Here is a 25212-nt window from a genome sequence, read left to right as displayed (position 1 = left end):
TACATGCGGTCGAATAGGATTACCTGTTTCTCAAAGTCTTCTGAAAGAATCGCTAAAAACTGAATAATATGGCAAATGACGCTGTGGAAATCTTTCTTGATATTCTGGTACTGATTGTCGAGCATTTCAATTGCACAAACCACCCCCTTTACATTTTTGCAAACATTTTTTTATGCAGATGATGAATACATTAGAAAAATTTTACATAGGTAGATGAAAGTATCCTAAAACTTTTTTGTGTCTCTAAAATTTTTCCAAAAACGACTAATTTGTGAGAAAAAAAATGATAAAGCAAACACTCCCCGTTATACAACGGGGTTGTCGATCAAGGTTGGAATGAATTTTTAATCAAAAAATCTTAGTAGGCTTTGCAATCTTTGTCAGAACTATTTTTGACGTTTTAAAATTAAAAAATTTTTTTTTCAAATTGATTTTTAAATAAAGTTCTATCGCATTTACGCTCGTTCACTCTACGTTTCAAAATTTTAAATAAAACAATAATAATCGTACGAAAACCACTGACATTTAAACGTCAAAAATAATTCTGACAAAGATTGCAAAACCTACTAAGATTTTTTCGCCATTTTTGGAGGGGTGTAGCTCCTTAGGGGAGCCGAAGTCTCCCATGGTTCATACATCAAAGTACCCTTAAAATTGCCTAAAGAATCACCCCCTAAAGTTTGGGCACGTCATTCAGATACACCTGTATATCTCGGTAAATGTTGACTTTATAAAAAAACATTTTATACAAAAGTTGTTTAATATTTTATTTGCCATAATAGGACAGCATTCAATTGTTTATATTTCAGAAAACAAATGAGCAACGAATAACACTTGAATTGTTTTAAATGGCAATGTACCCTTTTGTTAGGTTCATTTGATAGAGATTGTTTTTCTCCAAATTTTAGTATCCTTATATCAGAAAATTTTTGAAAAAATGCAAAAATTGATTATTAAGAAAGTTTTTAGTTTTTTATGAGTTAATATATTTTTTTTTTATTTATGTTGTATTATTTATTTTAAAATATACCTTTGGTGATATTCTTTACATTTTTATTTTGTATTTATTTTAATAATTAATCTAATAGTAAATGATCAGATAATTGTGCAAATATTCTCATTATTAAAAATTTATTGCCACACTTAAACATTGTTTTGCATTCTACGTAAATTAAATGTTTAAATTTAAATTAGTGATATAAAAATTTTTTGATCTATCCGAAAATATTAATCGCTTCAGGTTTGTTTTTCTTGGGAGACACTACCCTGACGTCTCGGTTACCGAGAATACCGAGCTCCACTATGTCTCGGGCAATGTTTGGGACGGAGCAATATTTGCGATGTTGCCGTATTTATACTCCGAAAGCAATCAAAACCGACTAGACGTTTTAAACCCATTTTATTTAAATTTGATGCATTTAATAAAAAAATTGAACTCTTTAAATACGATTTACTTTACATTTCACTACCTGGTGATGCATTCCGTTTTTAAAAATGTTTTAAAACGTGATTTTAGAAACGTTACGCGACATTTTTTGAATAAACTAAATGCATCACTAAAAACTATATAAAAAAATAGAAATTTTGATGTAAGAAACATACAAAAATTTTAAACGATGGCTGAATAAAATGGTATTCGTTATTTTCGCTAATAGGTTATCCTCTTAATTGTACAGGTGTCCAAATTTCGATGGGTTTGCAGGGTATCTCAGTTATTATAGAAGATAGAAAGTTGCAGTTTTCGCGAACCTGAGGTACTTTTTTGTGAAACTTATAATGCCGCAAACCAAATTTTCGATTTTCAGACAGCCCCTGTATCTCGGTTATCTGGAAACTTAGTAAAAAAGTAAAAACGGGTTCTAATAGACTTTTTCACGTAGAATCTAATGGTGCACGTAGAATTTCACGTTTTAGAGAGAGGAAATTTCTAGTTGTGTCATGACATTTTTCATAAAAACTTGCCTTAAGAACGTTTTTTCAGATTCACGAAAAAACGAAAAATAAAGAAGTTATAAGCAAAAAACGAAAAAGTAATTTTTTTGTTTTTTGGTCATATTTTAAAAACTAAAACGGCTAGATCCAAAAAGTTTGTTGAAAAATGATGAGTAAGATACGCAACTTTGCCCCCATTTAACCATTTCTGTATCTCTTATGGTTGCTGAGATCCCAATGGTGGAGGTCCAATTTGAATTACCCTGTATACAGGTGTTCAGAAATTGGCGGATAATCTACACGTAGCTATATTCTACGACCGACAGTAATCGAAAATCTTAATGTCAAAATATTGTTCTACTATGTTGCCAAATAGGCTAAAAATTCGTTACGTAATGAAACCAGTGCGGTAATGAACTTCATTACGTAACTCAAATCACCTCAAATTAGTGCGGTAATGATGACTTATCCAAGCAGTCGTAGATAAAAAATATTACGACTTTGATAAAAGTTATTGGTACCTAGCGGCTTTCGTTTTCGAGTTATTTTGGTTTTAAGCTTTTTTTGGCAAATTTCACCACGCTCTTTAAAACCCCATATCTCAGCCAACGTTCATTCCAAAAAGGTCTAAATTGGCACGATTACTCTTTAGATGCTGTCAAATAGGTGTGCAGAAATTGTATTACTGTTTCTCCATATTCAATGGCGAGAAAGTAAAAAATTTTAAATGAAAATGAAACTGGTTTTTATTTGATATAGAATTTAAGTCTAACTAGTTTTGGACTATTTCTTTTTCTTTTGTTAAAAAAGATCACATCAAAATTGAAAATCAGATTATTAGTTACTAAATTTAAAAACTTAAAGTTCAAAAAAGGTGTAAAATAAAATTAAAAACGAAGTGTATTAATTTAAGTACGTTCTTAATTTTGTAAATTTAGTAACTAATAATCTAATTTTCAACTTTGATATGTGATCTTTTTTAACAAAAGAAATAGTCTCTGAAGATGGCCAAGGGCTGAAACCAGTTAGACTTAAACTCTATATACAATAAAAACCAGTTTAAAAGTACAAAATCAAATTAAATTATTTACATACTTCAAAATTGACAACTGGTAGAATGGATTTCAATTATAATTCTTTAAAATTTTTTTAGCCTATCAGAAAGGGAATAAATTCCTTTAAAAAATGTAACTACTTTAGTACTTTAAAAGTAGCAAAAATGGTTCTGAAAATTTTGTTTTGCCCTATATCTTTGAAACAAAGCGGTTTTCCAATAATCGTTAAAGGGCAAGATATTCTTAATTAGAATAGTCCAAAGAATAACCTCTTGAATTTTTACGGCATGTTTAAAAAACACCTGTATACGCGCGTTCATCTGTAAGAGCCTTATTTTTCCATCAAGACATTTTTATCGAGGTAAAAAGAGTTACAATCTGAAAACAATGATACGAAATAAATTCATAAATTCTTGCTTATTTTTAGGAAGAACCATCTACTATACACGTAAAATATTTGTTGTTATAAATCAAATATCAAAAGTTATTTACCTTTTGTTGAAATTCGCAAAAATCACAATACAAATGTTTCCAATATATCGAACGTTACCACGTGCACCGATTTTTGTGTTTACCAATACAACGACTCAGTTACGAAATCATCTTTTTACAGGCAAATAATAATGTACTTTTCTGTACCGTCAGGCCAAACGATATTTTTAAGCTTGGTGTCCAAATATTATTTGTTTAAATAATGTGGTACTTTTGAGTACCGTCAGGCAACAAAGGGTTAAGCAGTTAGTAGAGTCTAGGAATGAAAATAATGAGATTTGCCCAAATATGTCTTAATAATATATTGCTCATCTTAGACATACAGGGGTATTGCATATTATACAGGATGATGTTGATTTTTAAATTATTATTTCTTGTATAAATTGGTTCAATTTACAAATATCCTGGTAATTATTGGTGTCAACGTACGTTGTTTCTAAAATATCTGTTACTTTATTCCTCAATCATTATGGACCACTGTGTCATTTTAAGTCACTAAAATTTCCATTTTAAGTACTTCCAAGTTTCCTATATTAATGAACCTACTATATTCGGTTATCCATGATCAGTTAATGCTGTATGGTATGGTTTACACTTTTTTTCTCTTCCTCTGTAGTAACTTGTGCTTTGCAGAGACATCTAAAGATTTTTGGGCTTTTGTTTTGTATAGAAAGTACACATTGTTAGGTAGACATTTTCGTCTGTTTACAATCTACTATGGATAAATCACAGCTTATGATTAGTGAAGAAAATACCTGAGAAATAGATACCAATGATGAAGATAATGAGACACAAGCAAGTTTTCTGTTGCTTTTTCATTAACATTATCGGAGATCGCCTGATGAACATACACGCAATCAAATTGGCTACGTTCTTATCAGTAGTAAATGGAAAAGCTGACGTAAAGACCTACCTCGGCTTGGACTGTGGAAGTGACCATAATTCTTTAGTCGCAAAAATCTCTTTCAAACTACAGAGCAAAAAATGCCACTCTCCAAAAGCCAACCCGTGGTATAATGGTAAAAATCTGGCTTTTCAATGTGCAGTTACAATCAAGAAAGAATCAACTAAATCAACTCTGATGAATTTTGGACAAAACGCTATTACCTCGCTACTAACATATCTATAGTGAATGAGCTCGACTATTTTCCGGTGACGAATTTTAGTATATGTTGAACCCCTGTTGATAACCTGGAAAAATTAATAGTGCAAGGAAAAAAGCAGAAAATTTCATGTAGACACCCTAAATAAATTTTAATAAAATTATGAGGTTTGGCGTCGTTTCTGCTATTGAATTATTGACGTTATTTGCAGAAGTAGTTTCCTTGTCCTTTGGTACTACAACTTAAGGTGGATTTCGGTCTCGAGCCTTTGCCCTCCGCCTCACGCCTCACAGAGGGGTGTAGGGATTCCATCTTCTTCAGGTTCTACTGTTCGCTGGAAAAATGATTTATGATCTTTCCATCGCTTTGTAGGCTTTCCTTTGGCTCTCGCTATTCCAGCTACTGCGCCACAGCTGTTTTTGAATTTGCTCTTATTGAATCCACTCCTTTGTCGAGGTCACTCCCAATTTTATTTTGAACAATTCAGATTTGGCATCGTATCTCAATACTTTTGCTACTGAGTTGTTCATTCTAGCTATCGCCATCACCATTCTCAAGTTTGCCGGGTATTCCCACCAATTACCACTCCCTCTCAAATTTATTTCTGTCAAGGCTGTCAAAGGCCTGTATACATGTACCCTATGGTCACAGCATTTCTCTTAGGTGTGCCTAACTAGGAAAATGTGGTCTATTGTAATCCTATTCTTTCTGAAGCCACACTGATATTCTCCTAGTATTGTTTCCGTGTACGTTTTTACTCATTCGTGTATTATGTTTGATAATACTTTGTACTCTATGTTGAAGAGGGTTATGCGTCTGTATTTATCATACACGGATTTGTCTCCTTTCTTATGCAGTGGTATAATTATTTCTATCTTTCATTTTTATCCTTTTTTTCTCCCAGCAGGTTATTATCAGTTCTTCTTTTTGTTGCTTTTCCATTAATTTTTAGGAGCTGAGCAGTGATGTTATCTTTTCCTTGGGCCTTGTTCTTTTTCATCCTTGGTTTAGCTTGCTGCACTTCTTGCACTGTTGGCAACTTTTGGAAACCCTGTTGTTTCCATCTTAATTATCCGGTTGAAGTCCCTCACTTTTCTATTTGTGAACCGTCTCTCTATACTCCTCTCTGTTCGTCCTTGTTTTTCGCTGTATCATCCTCATCCGCGTTTCATTTCTCTCTTACAGTCTTCATCATACCATTCCACATTTCTGCAACACGTTCTTGTGCCAATGCATTCGTTTGCTACTTTCGAGATAGCTCCTCCTATCACATCCCATTCTTCTTGAATTTTTTCCGAGTATGATCTCTCTCTCTTAGTACGGCCTCCAGTTGTTGCTGGAAGGACTCTCCAACATTCTCTCGCTTCATCCTCTTTGTGTTCCATTTTACTTTCCTCGTTTTTCCCTTATTGTTCACGTTCGCAGTTCTATGCCTAAAAGTTGACAATACCAAAGTGGAGTTGCAGAAGTAGTGAGTTTATCAATATCATCGTCATGGTAGTCTTCGTCACTAACTATCGCCGTTTGTAAAAATTCTTTACTCTCACTCCATCAAAATCGCTTCTTTCCATCAAAATTTTGTAAACTTCGTCGTCGGTGTAATATTGTTTTGACATAGAAACACCTCACTTCTAAATAATCAGTGTTCTTTCTTGATCACACCACTGTTAGATGAGTGAGCGCTGGAGGCTGATTGGTTGGTTAGCTACCTAAGCTATATAATAATGCATACAAACATGCGGATATGTTTAACTTTTGCAAACAAGTAGTAAATTTGCTATGCGTAACAATACGTTTAAAGTATTAATATACACTTAGCCTTAGAGTCACTGAAAATATTTGCTGATATGTTTCTTTAGAGCAGTGAAAGGGTTAACCATAATAATTCTTGTTTTTAGGAAAAACAACTACAGCTACATTAGTTTGCAAAGAATTAGGTTATGATATTGTTGAATTTAATGCTTCTGATACAAGAAGTAAAAAGTTATTACACGAAGAAGTATCACAATTACTGTCTACTACATCACTTGCAGGATATTTTAAAAGTAACTCTACAAATATTTTTTTATTAATTTATATTAATTTTTTTTATTATGATTAAGATGGTTTAGCTCCAACAAAAAAACACGTTCTTTTAATGGACGAAGTTGATGGAATGGCAGGAAATGAAGATCGTGGTGGTATACAAGAGTTAATAAGTTTAATAAAAAACACAAACATACCTATAATCTGTATGTGCAACGATAGGAATCATCCGAAAATTCGTTCATTAGTGATGTATTGTTTTGATTTACGATTTACTAAACCACGGTTGGAACAAATTAGGGTAAAACCAACTATTTCTTTTCAATATTTGTAATTAATATTTATTGTTTAGGGCGCCATGATGAGTATTTGCTTTAAAGAAAATATAAAAATTACTCCTCAAGCTATAACAGAAATAATAACAGCAACGGAAATGGATATTCGCCAAACATTGAATAATTTATTTATGTGGACAACGAATAATAAATCAGATAAAGCAGAAAATAGCGCTAAAACGGCTAAAAAAGATCTCGTTTTGGGGCCATGGGAGGTTATAAGAAAAGTATTTTCAGAAGAAGATCATAAAACGATGAGTTTATCTGATAAATCAAGGTTATTTTTTTATGATTACAGCATTGGGCCATTATTTGTACATGAAAATTATTTACACGTTGTACCTCATTGTCCAAAGTAAGTCGATTTTTATAATTAAAGATTCTTTCATACTTTAACATAAAACGAACAATTTTAGGGGAAAATTTTTGGAAAATTTTGCTAAGACCGCCGATTCAATAAGCATGGGTGATATCATCGATAAAAAAATAAGAAGTGGTAATAATTGGTCGTTATTATCAATCCAAGCGATCTTTTCAAGTGTTTTACCTGGTCATTACCTCGAGGGTCATTTTGGTGGCCAAATTAACTTTCCAGGCTGGCTTGGAAAGAATTCTGCTAGATCAAAACATCGGCGATTAATAACCGAGTTACAATCTCACATGAGAACTAGGTATTTCAAACTATCTCAATTGATTGTTTACTTCAGAAAGGGACTAAGTAAAATTTTTATTTTTCTGAGAAAAACGAAAAAAAGATATATTTTCCAAATTAAAGAGTGTTCACGACATTTTTTGTTACAAATTGCATATACAGGTGATTTGGCGAACAAATGTACTTGGAAACATACTAGAGTTAAAATGATGACGATTCATGTAAAAAACATTAGTAAAAGTCCTCAAATTGCAAAGATACATTCCATCAAAGTTAGGAAATTTTAATACATTTTTCTAAATATCTTAAACACTATTATGGTAAAGCGTTGAAATTTGGTACAGTGTAAACTAACAGCATGTAAAATAATTATGTCGATGGGAACTTCGATATTTTTGCAATATCTGAAACTTGGATTTATACTGAGACAATTACTTCACAATATTCAATTAATGGTTATCAATCCGTGTTTGCTGGTAGATTGTGTCCTTGTAGTCATACTAATGCAGGTTCGGGGGGTGGAGTTGGCTTTTACATTAAATCGACACTGAAATATAATATTTTATTTCAAGAAATATCTTCCGCTATAGAGCATCTTTGGATTGAACTTATTGATTTTCCTGTTTCCATGGTTATTGGTGTTGTTTACCGACCTCATGGAGGTTTGGGTGAATTTCTCTCGCGTTTTGAAGATGTCCTATCCTATCTTGCTCCATCTTCTGAGGAACTTGTCTGCTTAGGTGATTTCAACATCAATGGCTTAGATGTTGATGGCTTTTATGGTAATCGATTTATTCCTACCATTGAGCAGTTTAGTCTTCACCAAGTTATATCGAGTCCAACACGGATCACCCTTTCTTCCGCTACCTTGATTGATTTTATAATCTTAAATGTGGATGCACCAATTGATGAATGTGGAGTCGCTGATATCCACAATATTGCTGATCATTCACTTGTTTTTGTCGCATTATCATTTGAAATACGTCCAAATCCTGTTAAGAGTATTACTTATAGAGATTTTAAGGATTTCAACTCGGAAGCTTTTCTGGACCATCTGCGTGCTGTGCCTTGGTGGGAATTTTTGCATATGTCCAGTATTAGTGATAAGGTTGATTTCTTTAATTATCATATTATCAATCTTTTCAATATATATGCACCTTTCAAGACTGTTGTTTTACGTAAGAATTATCGCCCTTGGGTAACTGACAATATTAAGCTGCTTATGAAGCTGAGGGATAAAGCCTATAGGTCATTTAAGGCCTCCAGATTACCCTCTGATTTTAGCTATTATAAAGAATTGCGTAATTTCACCAATAATGCACTTCAACGTGAAAAAAAAGCTTTTTTATCTCACATATTCAGGGGTGGTGATTCCAGGAAATTGTGGGGTGCCTTTCGGTCTTTGGGCATTAGCGGTAATAGGACTGGTAGTATTCCCAGCAACATTGGTGATGCTGATTTGATTAACAATTCTTTTTTAGCCTCTCAAATTACTAACTCTGGTGATGCAGAACTTATTAAATTCTATAACTCTAATATTCTGCCTCAGATCTGTACTACCTTATCCTTTTCCTTAGCATCGGAAAACGAAATCTGTCGTGCGCTGCAATCTATTAAAACCAATGCAGTTGGAAGTGATGGCATTAGCGTAAAGATGTTACTTCTGTGTTGCCCTGTGATTGTTCCGTATTTGTGCCATATTGTTAATCTTTGTCTGGAACTGGGTGTCTTTCCTGATCAATGGAAGACTGCCTTAGTGTCTCCCATCCCGAAATGCAGTAACCCCTCAGGACTAAATGATCTTCGTCCTATTAGCATCTTAAATGTTTGCTCTAAGATAGTAGAAAGGATTGTGGCTGCAAGGATTTGGGATCATCTTAATACTTTTAATTTACTTCCATCTACTCAGTCTGGTTTTCGTCCTGGTTACAGCTGTACTACAGCTCTTCTGAATGTGACCGATGATATCTTGCGTGGATTGGATGAGGGAAATGTTACGGCTCTCATCCTAATTGACTTTTCTAAGGCTTTTGACACCCTCCATCATTCGACTTTACTTGCTGTGCTTCATTATGTTGGTTTCTCCCCGTTGGCTATCGATTTTTTCAAAAACTATTTTTTACATCGTTCGCAAATTGTTAAATTTCAGGGTGCTTTGTCGAAGAGAGGTTATATTACTTCAGGTGTACCTCAAGGATCAATCTTGGGACCAATATTATACCTAATTTACACCATTAATCTCTGTTCCAATCTAAAGCATTGCAAAACCCACATGTATGCTGATGATACTCAAATATACCTCGGTTTTGATGGGAGGGACTTGGGTATGTCCGAATTTCGAATTAATTCTGATCTTGAATTATTGCTTCAGAACACCAGGCGTCATTGTCTATCTATAAATGCATCAAAATCCTCTGTTATCGTCTTTGGAGGAGGGTTGCCGGCGAATAACGTTAGGCAGTCCTTAAATATATTTGTTAATAACCAACGACTTCAACTTTCAGATGTAGTACGTAATTTAGGTGTTACGCTGGACTCTGATTTGCGATTTAGAAATCATGTCAGAGGTCTTCTTCAGCGGGCTTATTCCACCCTCAAGTTATTGTATTCCAACAAAAACCTTTTACATCAAAAATTAAGAATACATTTGTGCGAAGCACTTGTGTTATCCATCTTTAACTACGGGGATCCGCTTTACCATTCTTGTATTGATGCTGCGGACAGAATTCGAATTCAACGGGTACAGAACTCTTGCCTTCGTTTTATATTTGGGATCAGAAGACGGGAGAGAATATCTCACTCGCTTGCTTGGGTCGGTTGGCTAGATATGTCACGACGGAGAATTTTACACTGTGCTTGTTTATATCATAAAATACTTATTTATAAGACTCCTCCTTATTTATATAACAAAATTAGTTATCGTACTGATGTTCATAATATAAATGTTAGACACAGGTATACGTTAACAATACCAAAGCACCGGCTTAAATTGTTTGAGCGAGCTTTTTCTTACTGTGTGCCTAACATTTATAACAACATTCCTATTCCGATGAGGCTGGAGAATGAGCGCGGATTCAAGAGAAAACTTAAAGTGGAGCTGTGGATGCAGCAGGAGGAAATGAGTCATCGTTAATATCATTAATACTTTTTTTTATGATTTATGATTTCACCTTTTGTTTTTCATTTTAATTCGTTAAATTACAATTTTCTGAGTTGACACTGTGGCAATTGACTTGGTGCTGGGTTGGGTTTCGATTCATCATTATGATGTATTATATATTTTTTTTTTATATTCAAGGGCCAATGAAAAACAGTTTAGCATTCTTGCTTAACTGACTTGGTCCTTTTTAGCTCCAAATTTAGTTTAATTGATATTTTGTTCGATTACGTTACTTTTTTATTGTTGTTTTTTATTTTGTAGGTTCTTTTTTGTAATTCATTTTGCATATAATGGGGTTAATAAATATCTATTATTATTATTATTATTATTATTATTAGGCAATTTTTGAGTTGGTCGGTCCGCGGGAACAATTCTATAAAGGCTGTTCCTAAAATTTGTTTGCTTAGAACTTTTTTATTCTATCATAACTCTACATTTATTTTTGCATTTTTTAATAGTAAATTTAGTTTAGAAACTGCAAAAATGTTAGGCTCCAAATTTAATAATAACACTGTCGTTTTTCCTTGTATTCTCACATGGGCATGGAAAACGATATTCAAGAGGAATATTATTTTTAAAGCAATATGAATATTTACGAGAATATATTTAAAAAATTTTGATTAGAAAATGAAAATATTAACCAAAACAAACTTATTTTTTATTCTGTTGCATTTTCTCCTGGTCTCGCTTTAGGTCAACATTTTAATATCTTGATAAAAATTCAAGTATGGTTCTTCAATATAAGGAAACATTTTCGTAAGATGTTCCAATTTGGAAATCAAAATTGGAACTTTATCAACATAAGCATTAATTGTGGACATTTTGATCAAAGTTCTAGATTTTTTTGGCATGAGTAGGTGAAATGTGTGGGATGTTAACACATTTATACAATCTGAAACTACAACATATCCCGGAGTTTTATGTTCATGAAAAAAATAATGAAAGTGGAATATTGTAAATGGTTTTTTGTTATCTCGAACTACTCCGGGTTTCATGCTTTCAAGAGAATTTGTAGTTTTTTTGTAATACTTAGGCCACCAGTTTTTGAAATGAAGTATGTCTTTGGAAACAATTTCGTTTATCATAAATTTCTGATTATCACATGAAGCAATAATTTCTGTGTAAGTATGGAGAGTATATATTCTATCCTGCGATCGTTCGGGAGAAAAGAGGGACCTGTTATGGGGAAAAAATGTTCTATTTTTTGAAATCTGTTGATCTCAACCAAAGCTATACACATACGTAGCAGTGTATGGTTCTTGTTTTGCCCCGGGCAGTTATCACTGTACAGGTGTAATTCTTTGACACTGTCAGGTATTTTTTTTGATATACACTCAGTGGCATAAAAAACGCATCACCTAAAATGATGACCAGTTTCAAACTGCAATAACTTTTGAACGTATTGCTCGATTTGAATAAGGTTTCTTTTATTTGAAAGATCTACCCTTTGCCAATATTTCTGTAGGTACCTTCCTCATTTTGGGGCTCTTCAATTTTAGCAATGGTGAATAACGCTAATGCGTGTTTTCTTTCATACACTTTGAACCTTGCTATGGGGTGCACCGACAAAAGAAAATAGTTTAAATCATTGTAGTCTCGTCTGTTCTATTCACTTCTGTTTTTTGTTCAAGTTTCTATTGTTGACACCAAAGTTACAAGCTCTAAAAGATAACGCAGCTTGTTCGGCAGCGCCATCAGAAATTAAAGCAAATCATGGATAAATATATTTCATCATGGATGAAATTTAATTTTATTAAACTGTGACAAGTAAATCAAACAAAATAACGGCACCACGGGCTCTCGCTAACTCGTTTCCCTAGCATATCCCACATGTGCAGGCCATTCGATTCTCGACTCATTTGAGAACGGTACGTTTCGCCACTCTGCATTGGTCCACTGAACATGATCTCGTAATGTTTTCGAAGCAATTGTGGTCCAGTTGCTGGCGTCTGTGATCTCAACCTCGCTTCTTCAAATCTCCTTCTTACTGTGCGTTCACTCACGTTCACCCGACGCACTTGCTCCAAACGATTTCTTATCTCAACTGCTGTGGTATGTCGATTTCGTAACATGGTCGTTACAATATATCGATCATAACAGGGTTGTGTGGTGCGTCTTCTTCCTGATCCAGGTTGTCTGATAAAGGTGCCAGTTTGCCGAAATCTTTGAATGGCGCGAGAAACCGTACCCTGTATCGCGCCAAGAACACGAGCAACATAACACGTCCATCTTCCACCAAAGCCACTGCCTGAGCAACTTCTGCAAGACTTAAAGGCATTTTTCTTGTTAAGCAACAGTGTACGACGTTAACGACACTAAACGTCACTGAAATGTTTTCGTCAATTTCTTTAATTTCTGATGGCGCTGCCGAACAAGCTGCGTTATCTTTTAGAGCTTGTAACTTTGGTGTTAACAACAATAGAAACTTGAACAAAAAAACAGATGATCAGAACAAACGAGACTACAAGCCTCTTATGATTAACATTATTTTCTTTGGTCGGTGCACCCCACAGCTAGTTTCAAAGTGTAGGAAGAAAGCACGCATTAACTTATTCACCATTGCTGAAATTAAAGAGCGCCAAAATGGGGAAAGCGCCTACAGAAATATTGGCAAAGGGTAGTAATTATTTATTTTTATCTGGTGGGCGCTGGTTAACAACAAAATCTTGTTTTTACGTTTCCATAAACTTTATTATTAATTACACTTAAACTTAATACATATAAATTGCGATTAGTTGTGGCGAGAGTTATACAGCGTGTCCCGTATCTTCCGCATCAGAGCATTATACGGTTGTAGGATACATTATTCTGAAGCGATCTTTCTAATAAATTTTTTTCGAAATGTTTATAATAACCGCACGGGAACTGTTTAAAGGAACTGTTTTTCGTCCAATCAGCAGATCGCAAATCAGACTCAGGTAATCGGTGCCACCCTCGGCCGGTCCGCTACGCCGATGGTAACTCGTTTCCCACGTGTACTCACCAATAAATTCGTCATGGCAAGAGAAATAAACTTTTTCGGTGAATCAAAGTCGTCCGTTATTGGTCGTCGTTAAACAGTTCCCGTGCGGTTATTATAAACATTTCGAAAAAATTTTATTAGAAAGATCGCTTCAGAATAATGTATTCTACAACCGTATAATGCTCTGATGCGGAAGATACGGGACACGCTGTATAGGGAGCCTTGCTCCGCGTGAATTGAAGGGGTACTGTTTTGGTGGGTGTTAAATCGAAGACTGAATGAATAACTGCTATGAGTTGAGCTCGCAGGCTCCTTCTTTATTTAAGGTTATAACTAAAAACCCTTACCTAAACACCGAAATATACACCCCAACGCATTCCCACGCCTAACTCAACCCAATAAATAATACGATAAAAAACCCTAATCTTGCGACTCGAGACACTTCAAATCCAGACTAAACAAATGAGGCGATACAAATAAATCTAATATGAACGAACTAATATAATATAAATCTATCAAATCTAATATAAATTAACCAATATAATATAAAATCTAGCAGGTAGACCTTCCAAATAAAAAAAAACCTTATTCAAATCGAGGAATACGTTCAAAAGTTATTACAGTTTAAAACTGGTCATGATTTTAGGTGATGCGTTTTTTATGCCGCTGAGTGTAGTTCCATAAAAATGAAGTAACTTCATTAGGGCCTTTATTAGCGATACCTTCATGATATACAGGCTGTCTCACGTAACTGGTTCGTTAGAACTTTTTCAGGTTCCACTATTCGTAGAGATTTGAAACTTTGGTAGCATGGGTTGTTCATTCGGAAGTTTGGATCTAAAATATTTTCAAGATGGCCGCCACTTCCGGTCTACCGTAAGTAAACCATAACTTCGTTATTTTAGATGGAATGCTATAGTTTTTATTACACCGTTTAATTGTACGTAAAATAATAGGTTGACTTTGATAAAAGTTATTCGTTTTCGAGGTATTTTGGTTTTAAGCTTTTTTTTGGTAAATTTCAACATGCTCTTTAAAACCCCATATGTCAGCCAACGTTCATTCAAAAAAGATCTACATTGGCACCATTACTCTTCAGATGCTGTCAAATAGATTGTCATTTGTTGTATCGGAGTATCTTATACAGAATGGTCAAAAATTGAATTACTGTGTCTCCATATTCAATGGCGAGAAATTCGCAAATTTTAAATGGAACACCTCATGTTTTTTTAGCCTATCAGAAAGGGAATTTAATTCTCTATAAATTATCTATAAACATTCCTATACCTATTTATTGTACTTTGCCTCATATTGGGAAATTTATTAAAACATGCACGAAATGTAGGTTTTTTTATTAGAAAGCTATGAAATTTTTACAGTTTTTTGTCCATGTTTGTATTATTGTTGTCATTAGTTACATATGACGACGGGTGTAAGTGATATTTGAAATTTATTTTGTATTGATGGTGAATGTAATAAACTTTTGGACAGGACGTGTAGAACTCTTAATTAGAGATGCCTAACAAATCTAACATTACAAGGAGAAATTTCAAAAAATTGATAAAGATTTTCTTGGTTCTGAACATATCGAGACCAAAAGAAACCGCATGTTTCCGTTCACCAGTGATGAAGACAACGAAATAAATATTTTATTGCATTTCCAAATTCAATTTAATAACAAATTTATATTATAAATTAATATTTTTATCCGAATCATATTTTTGTCGTTAATTTTTTGTTTTAATTCATTCCTTTATTTGATCTTCTGTTTATTATTTTTGGTAAGTAAAAGCTAGTAAACTAAAAGATTATCAATCGTATGTAATAAAAAACTGTCAAAATGTCATGACCTTCTAATAAAAATACAAACGGTTTCCTGCATGTTTTGATAAATTTACCAATATGAGAGAAACTACAATAAATAGGTATAGGAATGTTTATAAATAAATTGTAGAGAATTAAATTCCCTTTCGGGTGGGCTAATAAAATATGGGGCGTTCCGTTTAAAATTTTCGACTTTCTTGCGGTTGAATATGGAGAAACGGTAATACAATTTTTGATCATCCTCTGTATAAGATATTCTGATACAAAAAAACGATAAATTTAACTAGAGGTGTTGTTACATAAAAGGTTTAAAAAAGACCACTTTTTCCTCTGATACAATAAATGACAATCTATTTGAGAGTATTTAAAGAGTAATCGTGCCAATTTAGAGTTTTTTTGAATGAATGTTGGCATGGTGAAATTTGCTAAAAAAGCTTAAAACCAAAATAACTCGAAAAAGAAAATCGCTACTTTTCGTACAATTAAAAGGTGTAATAAAAACTAAAGCATTCCATTTAAAATAACGAAGTTATTGTCTACTTCCGGTAGACCGGAAGTGGCAGCCATCTTGAAAATATTTTAGATCGAAAGTTCCGAATGAACAATCCATGCTACCAAAATTTCAAAACTGTACGAATAGCGTAACCTAAAAAAGTTCTAACGAACCAGTTACGTGAGACACCCTGTATATATAAAAATACCCTTGTCCATTCTTACAGTTATGAATGCTAAATACATTAACTGATAACTGAGTCAAATAAAACATTTCTTGAATAGGTATTTCTGGCAAGTGATGAAATCAAAAGTTAACACCGCCAAATCGTCACAAGTTTTGCACTCAGCAGTAGAGTTCTTCGACGATGTGTAAAATTTTTTTGCTCGTTTATGTATCATCAATTCAGCAACTGCTGCACGCTTGGCATGTTCTCCTAAGGTTGAACTTTTTGTTTTCATATTAAGTTTTTCACACTTGCAGCATGTATTTACTTGAGGACGGCCAAAATGTAGATGATTGTAATGGTCATGAAAATATTTAATATAGTAACTGTAGCAGATACGACTATTTTAATGTTTTTCTACGAAAAGATTATGCATCATTTTAAAGTTCAGTCTGCATCAAGGTAATAGTAATCCTTATTTGAGTCATGTGTTTCTTTTAGTGGAAACGATTTGATGTGCTGTCGAATCAAAATATTATCTGTCTCCAGTATAGTATTTACTTTGATATTAGTTCCTCTCTTATCACGAGGAGTTAAATTTTGTTGAAGCAGCGATTTTAAACGTTTAAGTCTTTTTAGTCCAATTCCATGTAAACTAGCAAAGGCGATTTGGCACACTTTACGGTTTTGTCCTTCAACATGAATGTAGTGGAAAAATGAACAACTTTTTTGTCTCTGCATTATTGCGTTTTTGGGTTTATCTCCTTGAAACTTCATGCATTTCTAAAAGACCTTGTAAGTAAATATTTCGTTTATCTTTAGTATTAAATTTTACGTATAGCTTGTTAAAAAAATTCAGTTTTTGCTCATCGTTCAACTTTTGGAAATATTTCATTGGACATTTTAAAGTATTAATTTAGTTAAAAAAATACATCTCGTCAGTTCGTGTAACACTTACCGACAAGCTTCTCCACACTTTTTTTAATAATAAGTGTTTTATTGTTTCTTTATATTTACAATTTTCCCTTTGCTAATATAATACAATACAATCTATATATACCTCTGGAGGTATATATACAGTGTGTCCCCGGATAAGTGAAACGACTCTTATAAAAGGTAAATTTTTTTGCGATATTAATTCTCATTTTTTGAGGTTTAGCCCTGCTTGATTAACGACTAATTTTGAACATATTTTCAATTTTTAAAAAACAAGTGAGCCTTGACAGTGAAAGAATCTTTTCTGTTTACAGTACGTGAAAGTGTTACTCAGAAATTTTTGTTCAGAATGAAAAACTGTGGCCATATGCAAATTTTCGGATTGATCGGCCTACTTTTATAAAATTCAAGTCAAACAACTTTATTTCTAACAAAGACTGCCATGGATAAAACAAAATTGCTTTCCTGTCACTGTTAATCTGTCAATATGTAATTTAGTAAATTTAAAGTGTTTTTTAAATACAATGTTAACATTAGAGGAGAAAGTTTACGTGATTCAGTGTTATGGAACCGGGGGAAAACGGATAAATGTGGTTCATGGTTCACGGTTAAATTTGGTTATTGCTTTATTTAGTGAAAAATTTACAAATACTCGAATTAAAAGAAGTACTTGTTGGCGTTTAATCAAAAGATTTCTTAGAACAGGAAGTATTCACTCTAACAAAAAAAATATGATGAAACTGATTAACTGTTACTTTTGTGGGTGAACACACACTTAATTTTTTGTGAACATTTTAGGAACGGTTTGTTTATTTCTTCCGAATAATCTGAATTTCAAAACAAAATTGTAATAAAGTACTATTGACGAAAATAACCAAAAATGGGTTTTATCAAAGTAGACCGATGATTCCGAAAATTTTCATATGGCCCTAACTTTTCATTCTGAATAAAATTTCTTAGTAATATTTTACCATACTGTAAAGAGAAAAGGTACTTTACCTGATGCACAAGAAGTTTTCACTTCAGTGTCAAGTCACTTGTTTTTTAAAATTTGAAAATATGTTCAAAATTAGTCTTTAACCAAGCAGGGCTGAACCCCAACAGATGACAATTAATCTCGAAAAAATTTTACATTTTATAAGAGTCGTTTCGCCTATCCGGGGACACACTGTATATAATATATACCTCCAGATCCTCACCTCAGTTTCGCCTATCCGGGGACACACTGTATATAATATATACCTCCAGATCCTCACCTCACTCATCCATCTTTTGCCCTCGCCCCCCTCTCCCAAAATCTGCTTCTTGTCCATTGCCTCCTCCCTTAGCTCACTACACCCTCTCAGTATGTGTTCCAATGTCTCCCAATCCTCTCCACACAGCCTACACCACCTCTCCATATCGTCCGCCCAGTACCTATTCCCTTTCTCCTTATTGCCACAGCGGAATCTGGCCACCAATCTCTTCCCTTCATCATCCCCCTCCATCAACAAATATTTTGGCAGTTCCTCTGTCACTACCTCCCCATACCTTTCATTGTATCTCCCTTCTCGTATCTGTGACCTTCTTTCCTGCCTCTGTATGTCCCTGTCGCTATGTCTCAGTTGTTTTCGATCCCAGTTAGTGAGTATCCCACCCTTCTATAATATTCTTCCCTGTCCCTGCCCTTTGCCCATAGATCAGCCTTCTGCCCTTTGCAGAACTTCATTATCTTTGTTTTCTAGACGTTTGCCTCCAACCCCTTTGCCTTAAAATATCTTTCCAGGGACTTTATCATCTCCTTCATCTCCACCGCCTCTCTAGCCACGACCACCAAATCGTCCGCATACGCCAAGGCCCAACCCATTTGCACCTTCACAAGTCTTTTTTCCAAGTCCGCCGTATATATTACAAATAGTGTGGGACTAAGCGGTCACCCCTGTCTCAATCCCTTTGTCGTCCAGAATACCAACAATTCCCCCCTCTTCATTTCCTCTTCTAACCTCCCCAGCAGTATCTTTGCATAAATTTTGAAAGTGGTGTACAACAGTGTAATCCCTCTATAATTGCTAACCACCCTTTTACTCCCCTTTTTATACAGTGGGCATATTATCCCCATTCCCCACCTGTCCGAAAACCTCTCCCCCATCCATACGTCGTTTATTACCTTCCATAGCTTCTTCTTCACTGTCTCCGTCGCCTCTAACCATGCCTCATTCTGGATCTCATCCTCTCCTGGCGCCCTTCCCCTCTTCAGTCCCCTCAACACTGCTTCCATTTCTCCCAGTCTTCTCTCTTCCATCCCTCCCAACAATCCCATGAAGTAGGTTCTCCATTCAGTCATTTGTATATTGTTGTGTTCAATAAAACACGTGCTTTCCTTTGCTACGTTCTTTATTAAGTGGTCATAACTTGATGCAACACATATGTAATACAATGCTCTATACGGTAACGCCATCCAGTGGTCTAACTTAACAATACATTACAACTTCCCTTCTTTTTTTTTACAATGCTTACATCTAAATACTTCTTAAGTTATTGTATTGGTATTTATTTTTTACAATACGGCCTGATCTCGTTTTGTAAGCGTTCATGTCGGTCAGTATTTCTTTCTCATGTTTTGGTGTGTTTGTGCTGTCCCGTACTGCCTTTTCATCTCTTTTGGTGTGTTCATTCTTCATGTTTTCGTCTCTTTCCTGATTTTTCCTTTCATCAGTTTCGTCAATGGGAAACGTTTGGTTTTTTCTTTTGAATTTCTCATTCCTTCGGTACTGCTTATCTTCATTATCAATAACTATGTACGATCTCGGTTCTGTCAAATTTTTGCTTATTTTCCCTTCCTGCTTCCTTCCAGCTTCCTTCCAAACGTTTCTTAAAATAAATTCTTTCATCTTCGTTGAACCTGTCCTCCGTCTTTTTTGAGTTTTTGTCATAGTTCTGTTTATATAGTTTTTTACTTTTTACAATTTCCTTTCGGTCGTAATTTAAGGTTATTTTCGGCTTTAATGTTTTTACGGTAGTGGGTATGTTGGTTCTTAAATTCCTACTATATAACATTTCAGCTGGAGAGCTTATTTTTCCTCGTTTCGTATTTCGCATGTTCAGTAACGCTAAGTACACGTCTGAGTTGTCTTCCTTGCATTCTTTTAATAAGTTCTTAACTCGTTTTACGGCTGACTCGGCCATTCCATTCGACTGTGCATAATGGGGACTTGATATTGTATGGGTAAAGTCCCACTCTATGGCAAAATTTTTAAATTCTTTACTGTTGTAGTATAAGGCACCATCAGTAAAGACTTTTGTTGGTATTCCATGTCTTGCGAAGACTGCCTTAGACTTTTTTATTATTGTTTTACTGGTTAGATCTTTTAACCTTTCAACTTCAATAAAATTTGACAGATAGTCTACCACGACCATGTACTGTGTTTGATCACACTCAAAAACGTCCATGCCTACTTCCTGCCATGGCAGAACCGGTATTTCTCTCAAAATCAGTTGTTTTTTCTGTTTGTTTGCTTGAAATTTATTACATACCTTACATTCATTAACGAATCTCTCTATATCCCGATTTATTCCAATCCAATACATAGATCCTTCTGCTCTACTTTTATTTCTTACTACGCCTGGGTGACCCGTGTGTAGCTTTTCTAGCATAATCTTTTTTAGAACTTCAGGTATAAATATTCGATTGTTTATCAAGATTATATTATCACTTATCGTCAGCTCATGTCGTAAATGATGGTACTTCTTAACATCATCTGGAACATCTCGGTAATACTTTGGCCATCCTTTTCTGATTATTTGTCTCAACTTAGTCAATGATTCGTCTTTAGCAGATTCGTCCTTAATCATTCTCCATATATTATCTCCTATCGGTATTGCTTTTGTTACAAAATCTACCTGGATTTCCATCTCATTGGTATTATTGTCTTTCTCGATTGGATTTTCCATATCTCTCGACAGGGTATCCGCTATATACATATGCTTTCCTTGCTTGTAAACTCATTCATATGTATATTCTTGCAATTTAAACATCATTAATTTTATTCGTGGTGTTAATTTATCTAATGGCTTTTTGGAAATTGGGATCAACGGTTTATGGTCGGTTTCTATTACGATGTTTTTTCCATACACATACTGTCTAAATCTTTCGCATCCAAATACTACCGCCAATAATTCCTTCTCTATTTGCGCGTAACCCTGCTGTGTGGTAGTCAGTGCTTTTGAAGCAAACGCCACTGGCCTTTGATTTTGCATTAAGGCTGCTCCTAATCCCTTTGAACTGGCATCTACTGTAAGTGTTATTTCCTCTTTTTCATTAAAATATCTCAGCTCCGGTGATCTAATTATTGCTTTCTTTAAATCTTGCAAATCCTTTTCAAGTTGGTGATTCCATACAAACTCTACGTCTTTTTTCAGCAGTTCCCTCATACTCTGTGTGTAGTTCCAAAAGTTTGGTATGTATTTGCTCACATAGTTGAAAAACCCCAATATGCGTTGCAAGGATTTTTTATCGTGTGGTGTTTTCAATTGTTCTACTCCTTTCATTTTCTCTTCGTCTATTTTCATGCCATATTCCCCAAATTTATGACCCAAAAACGTCACATCCTTCATATTGAAGCTACATTTTTGTCTATTAAATTTAATTTTCTTCTCTCTCGCTTTCTCTAATACTTTTATCGTTCTCTTTTCCAATGTTTCGCTATCTTCTACGTATATTAAAATATCGTCTTGGAAGGTAACGACACCTTTAATCTTTTCAAATGATTGAGATATTATTCTGTGGAAAATTTCTCCTGAACAGTTCAATCCAAATGGCATTCTTAAAAATCGGTATCTTCCGAATGGTGTTTGGAATGTACACAACTTTGAACTTTCAGTATCCAGTGGTACCATCCAATACCCGGAATTGGCGTCTAGTTTGGTGAAATATTTTGATCCATGCAATTTTGCTGCCATTTCTTCTAATGCTGGAAGTGGATAATGGCTCCTCTTTATTGCTCTATTAAGCTGTTGTGGGTCAAGATATATTCTTAAATTCCCGTTATTCTTTTTTACTATTACTATGTTGCTAACCCATTCAGTCGGTTCTTCTATTGGTTTGATAATTTCCAATTTCACCATTCTATCCAACTCTTTCTTTAAATCATCTCTAATACTAAACGGTATTCTTCTAAATGGTGCTATTTTTGCTTTAACATCTTTATCTAATACTAGTTTAACTTTTGTGTCTATACAGCCTATCTTATTGTCTAATAAATCAGCATATTTTTCAAAACCTCTATTTAACTGATTAACTTTTCTTAAAATGTCTAATTTTATGCATGTGTTTAAACCTAATACATTGTTATACGTTTTCTGTGTGATATAGAATTTTATTTTATAACTATTCTCTTTTAACAAACACTTTATTTTAGCGTAACCTGCCATTGAAATTTGTTCCTTTGTATACGTACTGATATGATCATTAGTTTTTATAATATCATTTTTATTTAACCCTAATTTTACATAATCATCTAACGACATTAAGTTGCAATCCGCGCCTGAGTCTATTTTAAAACTTAAAAATTTACCGTTAATTTTTAACTTTTCAAACCAAGAATTTACACTGTTTACGTTTTTTACTACAGTCTCAATAGTGTGGTCTGAGTCGGAACTTTGATTCTCACTAAGGTACTTATCTTTTTCTATTTCTCTTACTCCTTTGAATCCACGTTTGCCGCTCGTGCCGCCGCCTTTCTTCTGACCGCTGGTCGCCGTCTCTGTCCCTTGGTATCGCCGCGTTGTCTCCGCCTTTTCTCGATTGCTGCCGCTTGTTGCTCTGCATGCCCTTGAAAAATGATTTGCACCGTTGCACTTGTAACACTGCTTCCCATATGCTGGACATTTCTTATATTCATGTTCGGTTAAACATTTTTTACATCTCCAACCTCGACTAGTATTTTCATTCTTCTTTACCACTTCGATTTCATGTCTCGCATCCAACGCCTCGACTTGCTTTCCGGAAATTTCCCTGACTTGCGCCATCTCTAAAGCCTTCAAAAAGTTGTTGACTTTTTATGCCCCCAATAAATATATCCTTCACCAGCTCTTTCTTCAGGGTACCGAACTTACAGTTATCACTCAAATTTCTGAGCAGTGTCACATACTGTTCGTAAGTTTCATCTTCTTTTTGTTTTCTATTAAAAAACATATAACGTTCGTACGTAACGTTCGCTTTCGGTACGAAATGCTTTTCAAACTTTTCCATGATTGTATCTAATGTTTTTTCGTCTTCTTTTATATTAAATGACTTGAATATCTCTTGTCCTTCATCGCCCATAGCGTATAACAACATTGCTATCTTTTTCTTTTCTTTTATGTTCTCGTCGCAGAACGCGTCTATATATAATTTGTATTTACTTTTAAATTTTTCGCAGTTTTGGCTTACGTTTCCCGTGAAACTCATTTTCTCTAACCTTGCTTCCTCCATTTTTCACTTTTTCTTTTCTTTTTCTGCACTTTTATACCGCTGTCACCATGTTGTGTTCAATAAAACACGTGCTTTCCTTTGCTACGTTGTTTATTAACTGGTCATAACTTGATGCAACACATATGTAATACAATGTTCTATATGGTAACGCCATCCAGTGGTCTAACTTAACAATACATTACTTATATCTTTGCTGACTTCCTCCCTTCCCTTCCTCATCCTCTTTAAGTATCTCCATACCTCATTTTTTTCTTTCAACTCCTTAATTTTCTAAGCCTCCCTTTCCTTCAGCTCCCTCTTCTTTTTCTTGCATTCATTTTTGTATTTTTTCCTGGCCTCTATATATCTATCTATCTCTACCTCCCCTCTCTGCCACACTTTTTTCTTCATCATTTCCCTTGTAATTAAAATATCGTTTTCCTTAATAATTCTAACATGTTTTATAATATTTCGAGTATAATAGTCGGAATTGTTAACTCCTCTTTTCCTTTTTTTAGAAATTCTGATTTTTGTATCACTTAGCGAACATGCACTTTCTATTTCTTCCATTATTACCACTTAAAGCAGTTATTGTTACTTAATTTAGTAATAACGTTTTGACTGTAGGTTGAGTCGATAAGTGCTTGCACACATATAGCAATTGCGATCTGCGATATGAGCCATCGTACCCTATCAACGAAATATGATTCAGTAATATGATTGGCTAATAATAATATCGCTAGGCAGATAGCAATCACTTTTATATGTTCAAGCCCTAGTTGCGTAATTGTTAGTGGTCAAACTGACAGTTTGTAGCAGAAAGGGACTATCTAACGATACTTAGTACCTTTCTACAGCAAACGAAATATTCTCTCCCAACAATAAATGTTAGAGACTTATGAATCATACTTCCTTTCTACACCCAAAGATAGGTGTACAAAAAGATAATACGAACATACACTTATGTATCTCAAAATTGTCAAAAATGTTACTTAGCCCCTTTCTGAAATAAACCATTCAATTATAATATTTATTTTAAACATAATTTATTTTTAGTATTTCTGGTAGTCGAAACGACGTAAATTTAGATTACAGCTATTTCATTCGAAATAAAATAATAAAACCATTAATAAAAAATGGAAACGAAGGTGTTAATGACTCCGTTGCAGTCATGAACACTTACAATTTATTAAGAGAAGATTTAAGTAACTTAATACACGTTACTTCTTGGTCAAAACAAAGCGATCCTATGGCTATGGTTGATAGCAAAGTTAAAGCTGCTTTTACACGAGCTTACAATAAAAACGTTTTGCTTCCATATGCTTCTGCAACAACGGTTAAAAAGAAGGCCTCTTCTTATTTAGAAGAAGATAATTTAAACAGTGAAAATGATGAAAATTTAAGTGATGGTGATGAAGAAGATGTTTCTAAAGACTCTATGGTAACTGCTAAAAAAGCAAAGAAACCAGTAAAAGGAGGCGAGAAAAAACCAGCAGAAAAAAAGCCGGGTAGAGGAAGAGGAAAGAAGAAATGAATTTATTTTTATTTTACATTCATTATTTTGAATCACTTTATTGATCAAACATATTTCTGTACTAATCTCCTTTTATTATTGATCAAATAAAGTTGCTTTTCAAACAGTAAAAT

The 25212-nt window shown here is 34.2% G+C and overlaps 1 protein-coding gene across 1 annotated transcript in view; it reads left to right on the top strand.

The window, feature by feature from the left end:
* The window catches only part of LOC111417850 (germ line transcription factor 1), a 28860-nt gene extending 3649 nt beyond the window's left edge, over nucleotides 1-25211 (top strand). The window contains exons 5-9 of the mRNA XM_023050244.2: nucleotides 6481-6627; nucleotides 6685-6908; nucleotides 6960-7297; nucleotides 7359-7613; nucleotides 24622-25211. Coding sequence (XP_022906012.2) covers nucleotides 6481-6627; nucleotides 6685-6908; nucleotides 6960-7297; nucleotides 7359-7613; nucleotides 24622-25099 — 1442 coding nt within the window. The 3' untranslated portion in view covers nucleotides 25100-25211. The remainder of the gene's footprint in view (nucleotides 1-6480; nucleotides 6628-6684; nucleotides 6909-6959; nucleotides 7298-7358; nucleotides 7614-24621) is intronic.
* The last annotated feature ends 1 nt before the right edge of the window (nucleotide 25212 follows it).

Source organism: Onthophagus taurus, chromosome 6, assembly GCF_036711975.1.
Source record: "Onthophagus taurus isolate NC chromosome 6, IU_Otau_3.0, whole genome shotgun sequence".
NCBI lineage: Eukaryota > Metazoa > Arthropoda > Insecta > Coleoptera > Scarabaeidae > Onthophagus > Onthophagus taurus.
This window is presented reverse-complemented; position numbering and strand designations above follow the sequence as displayed.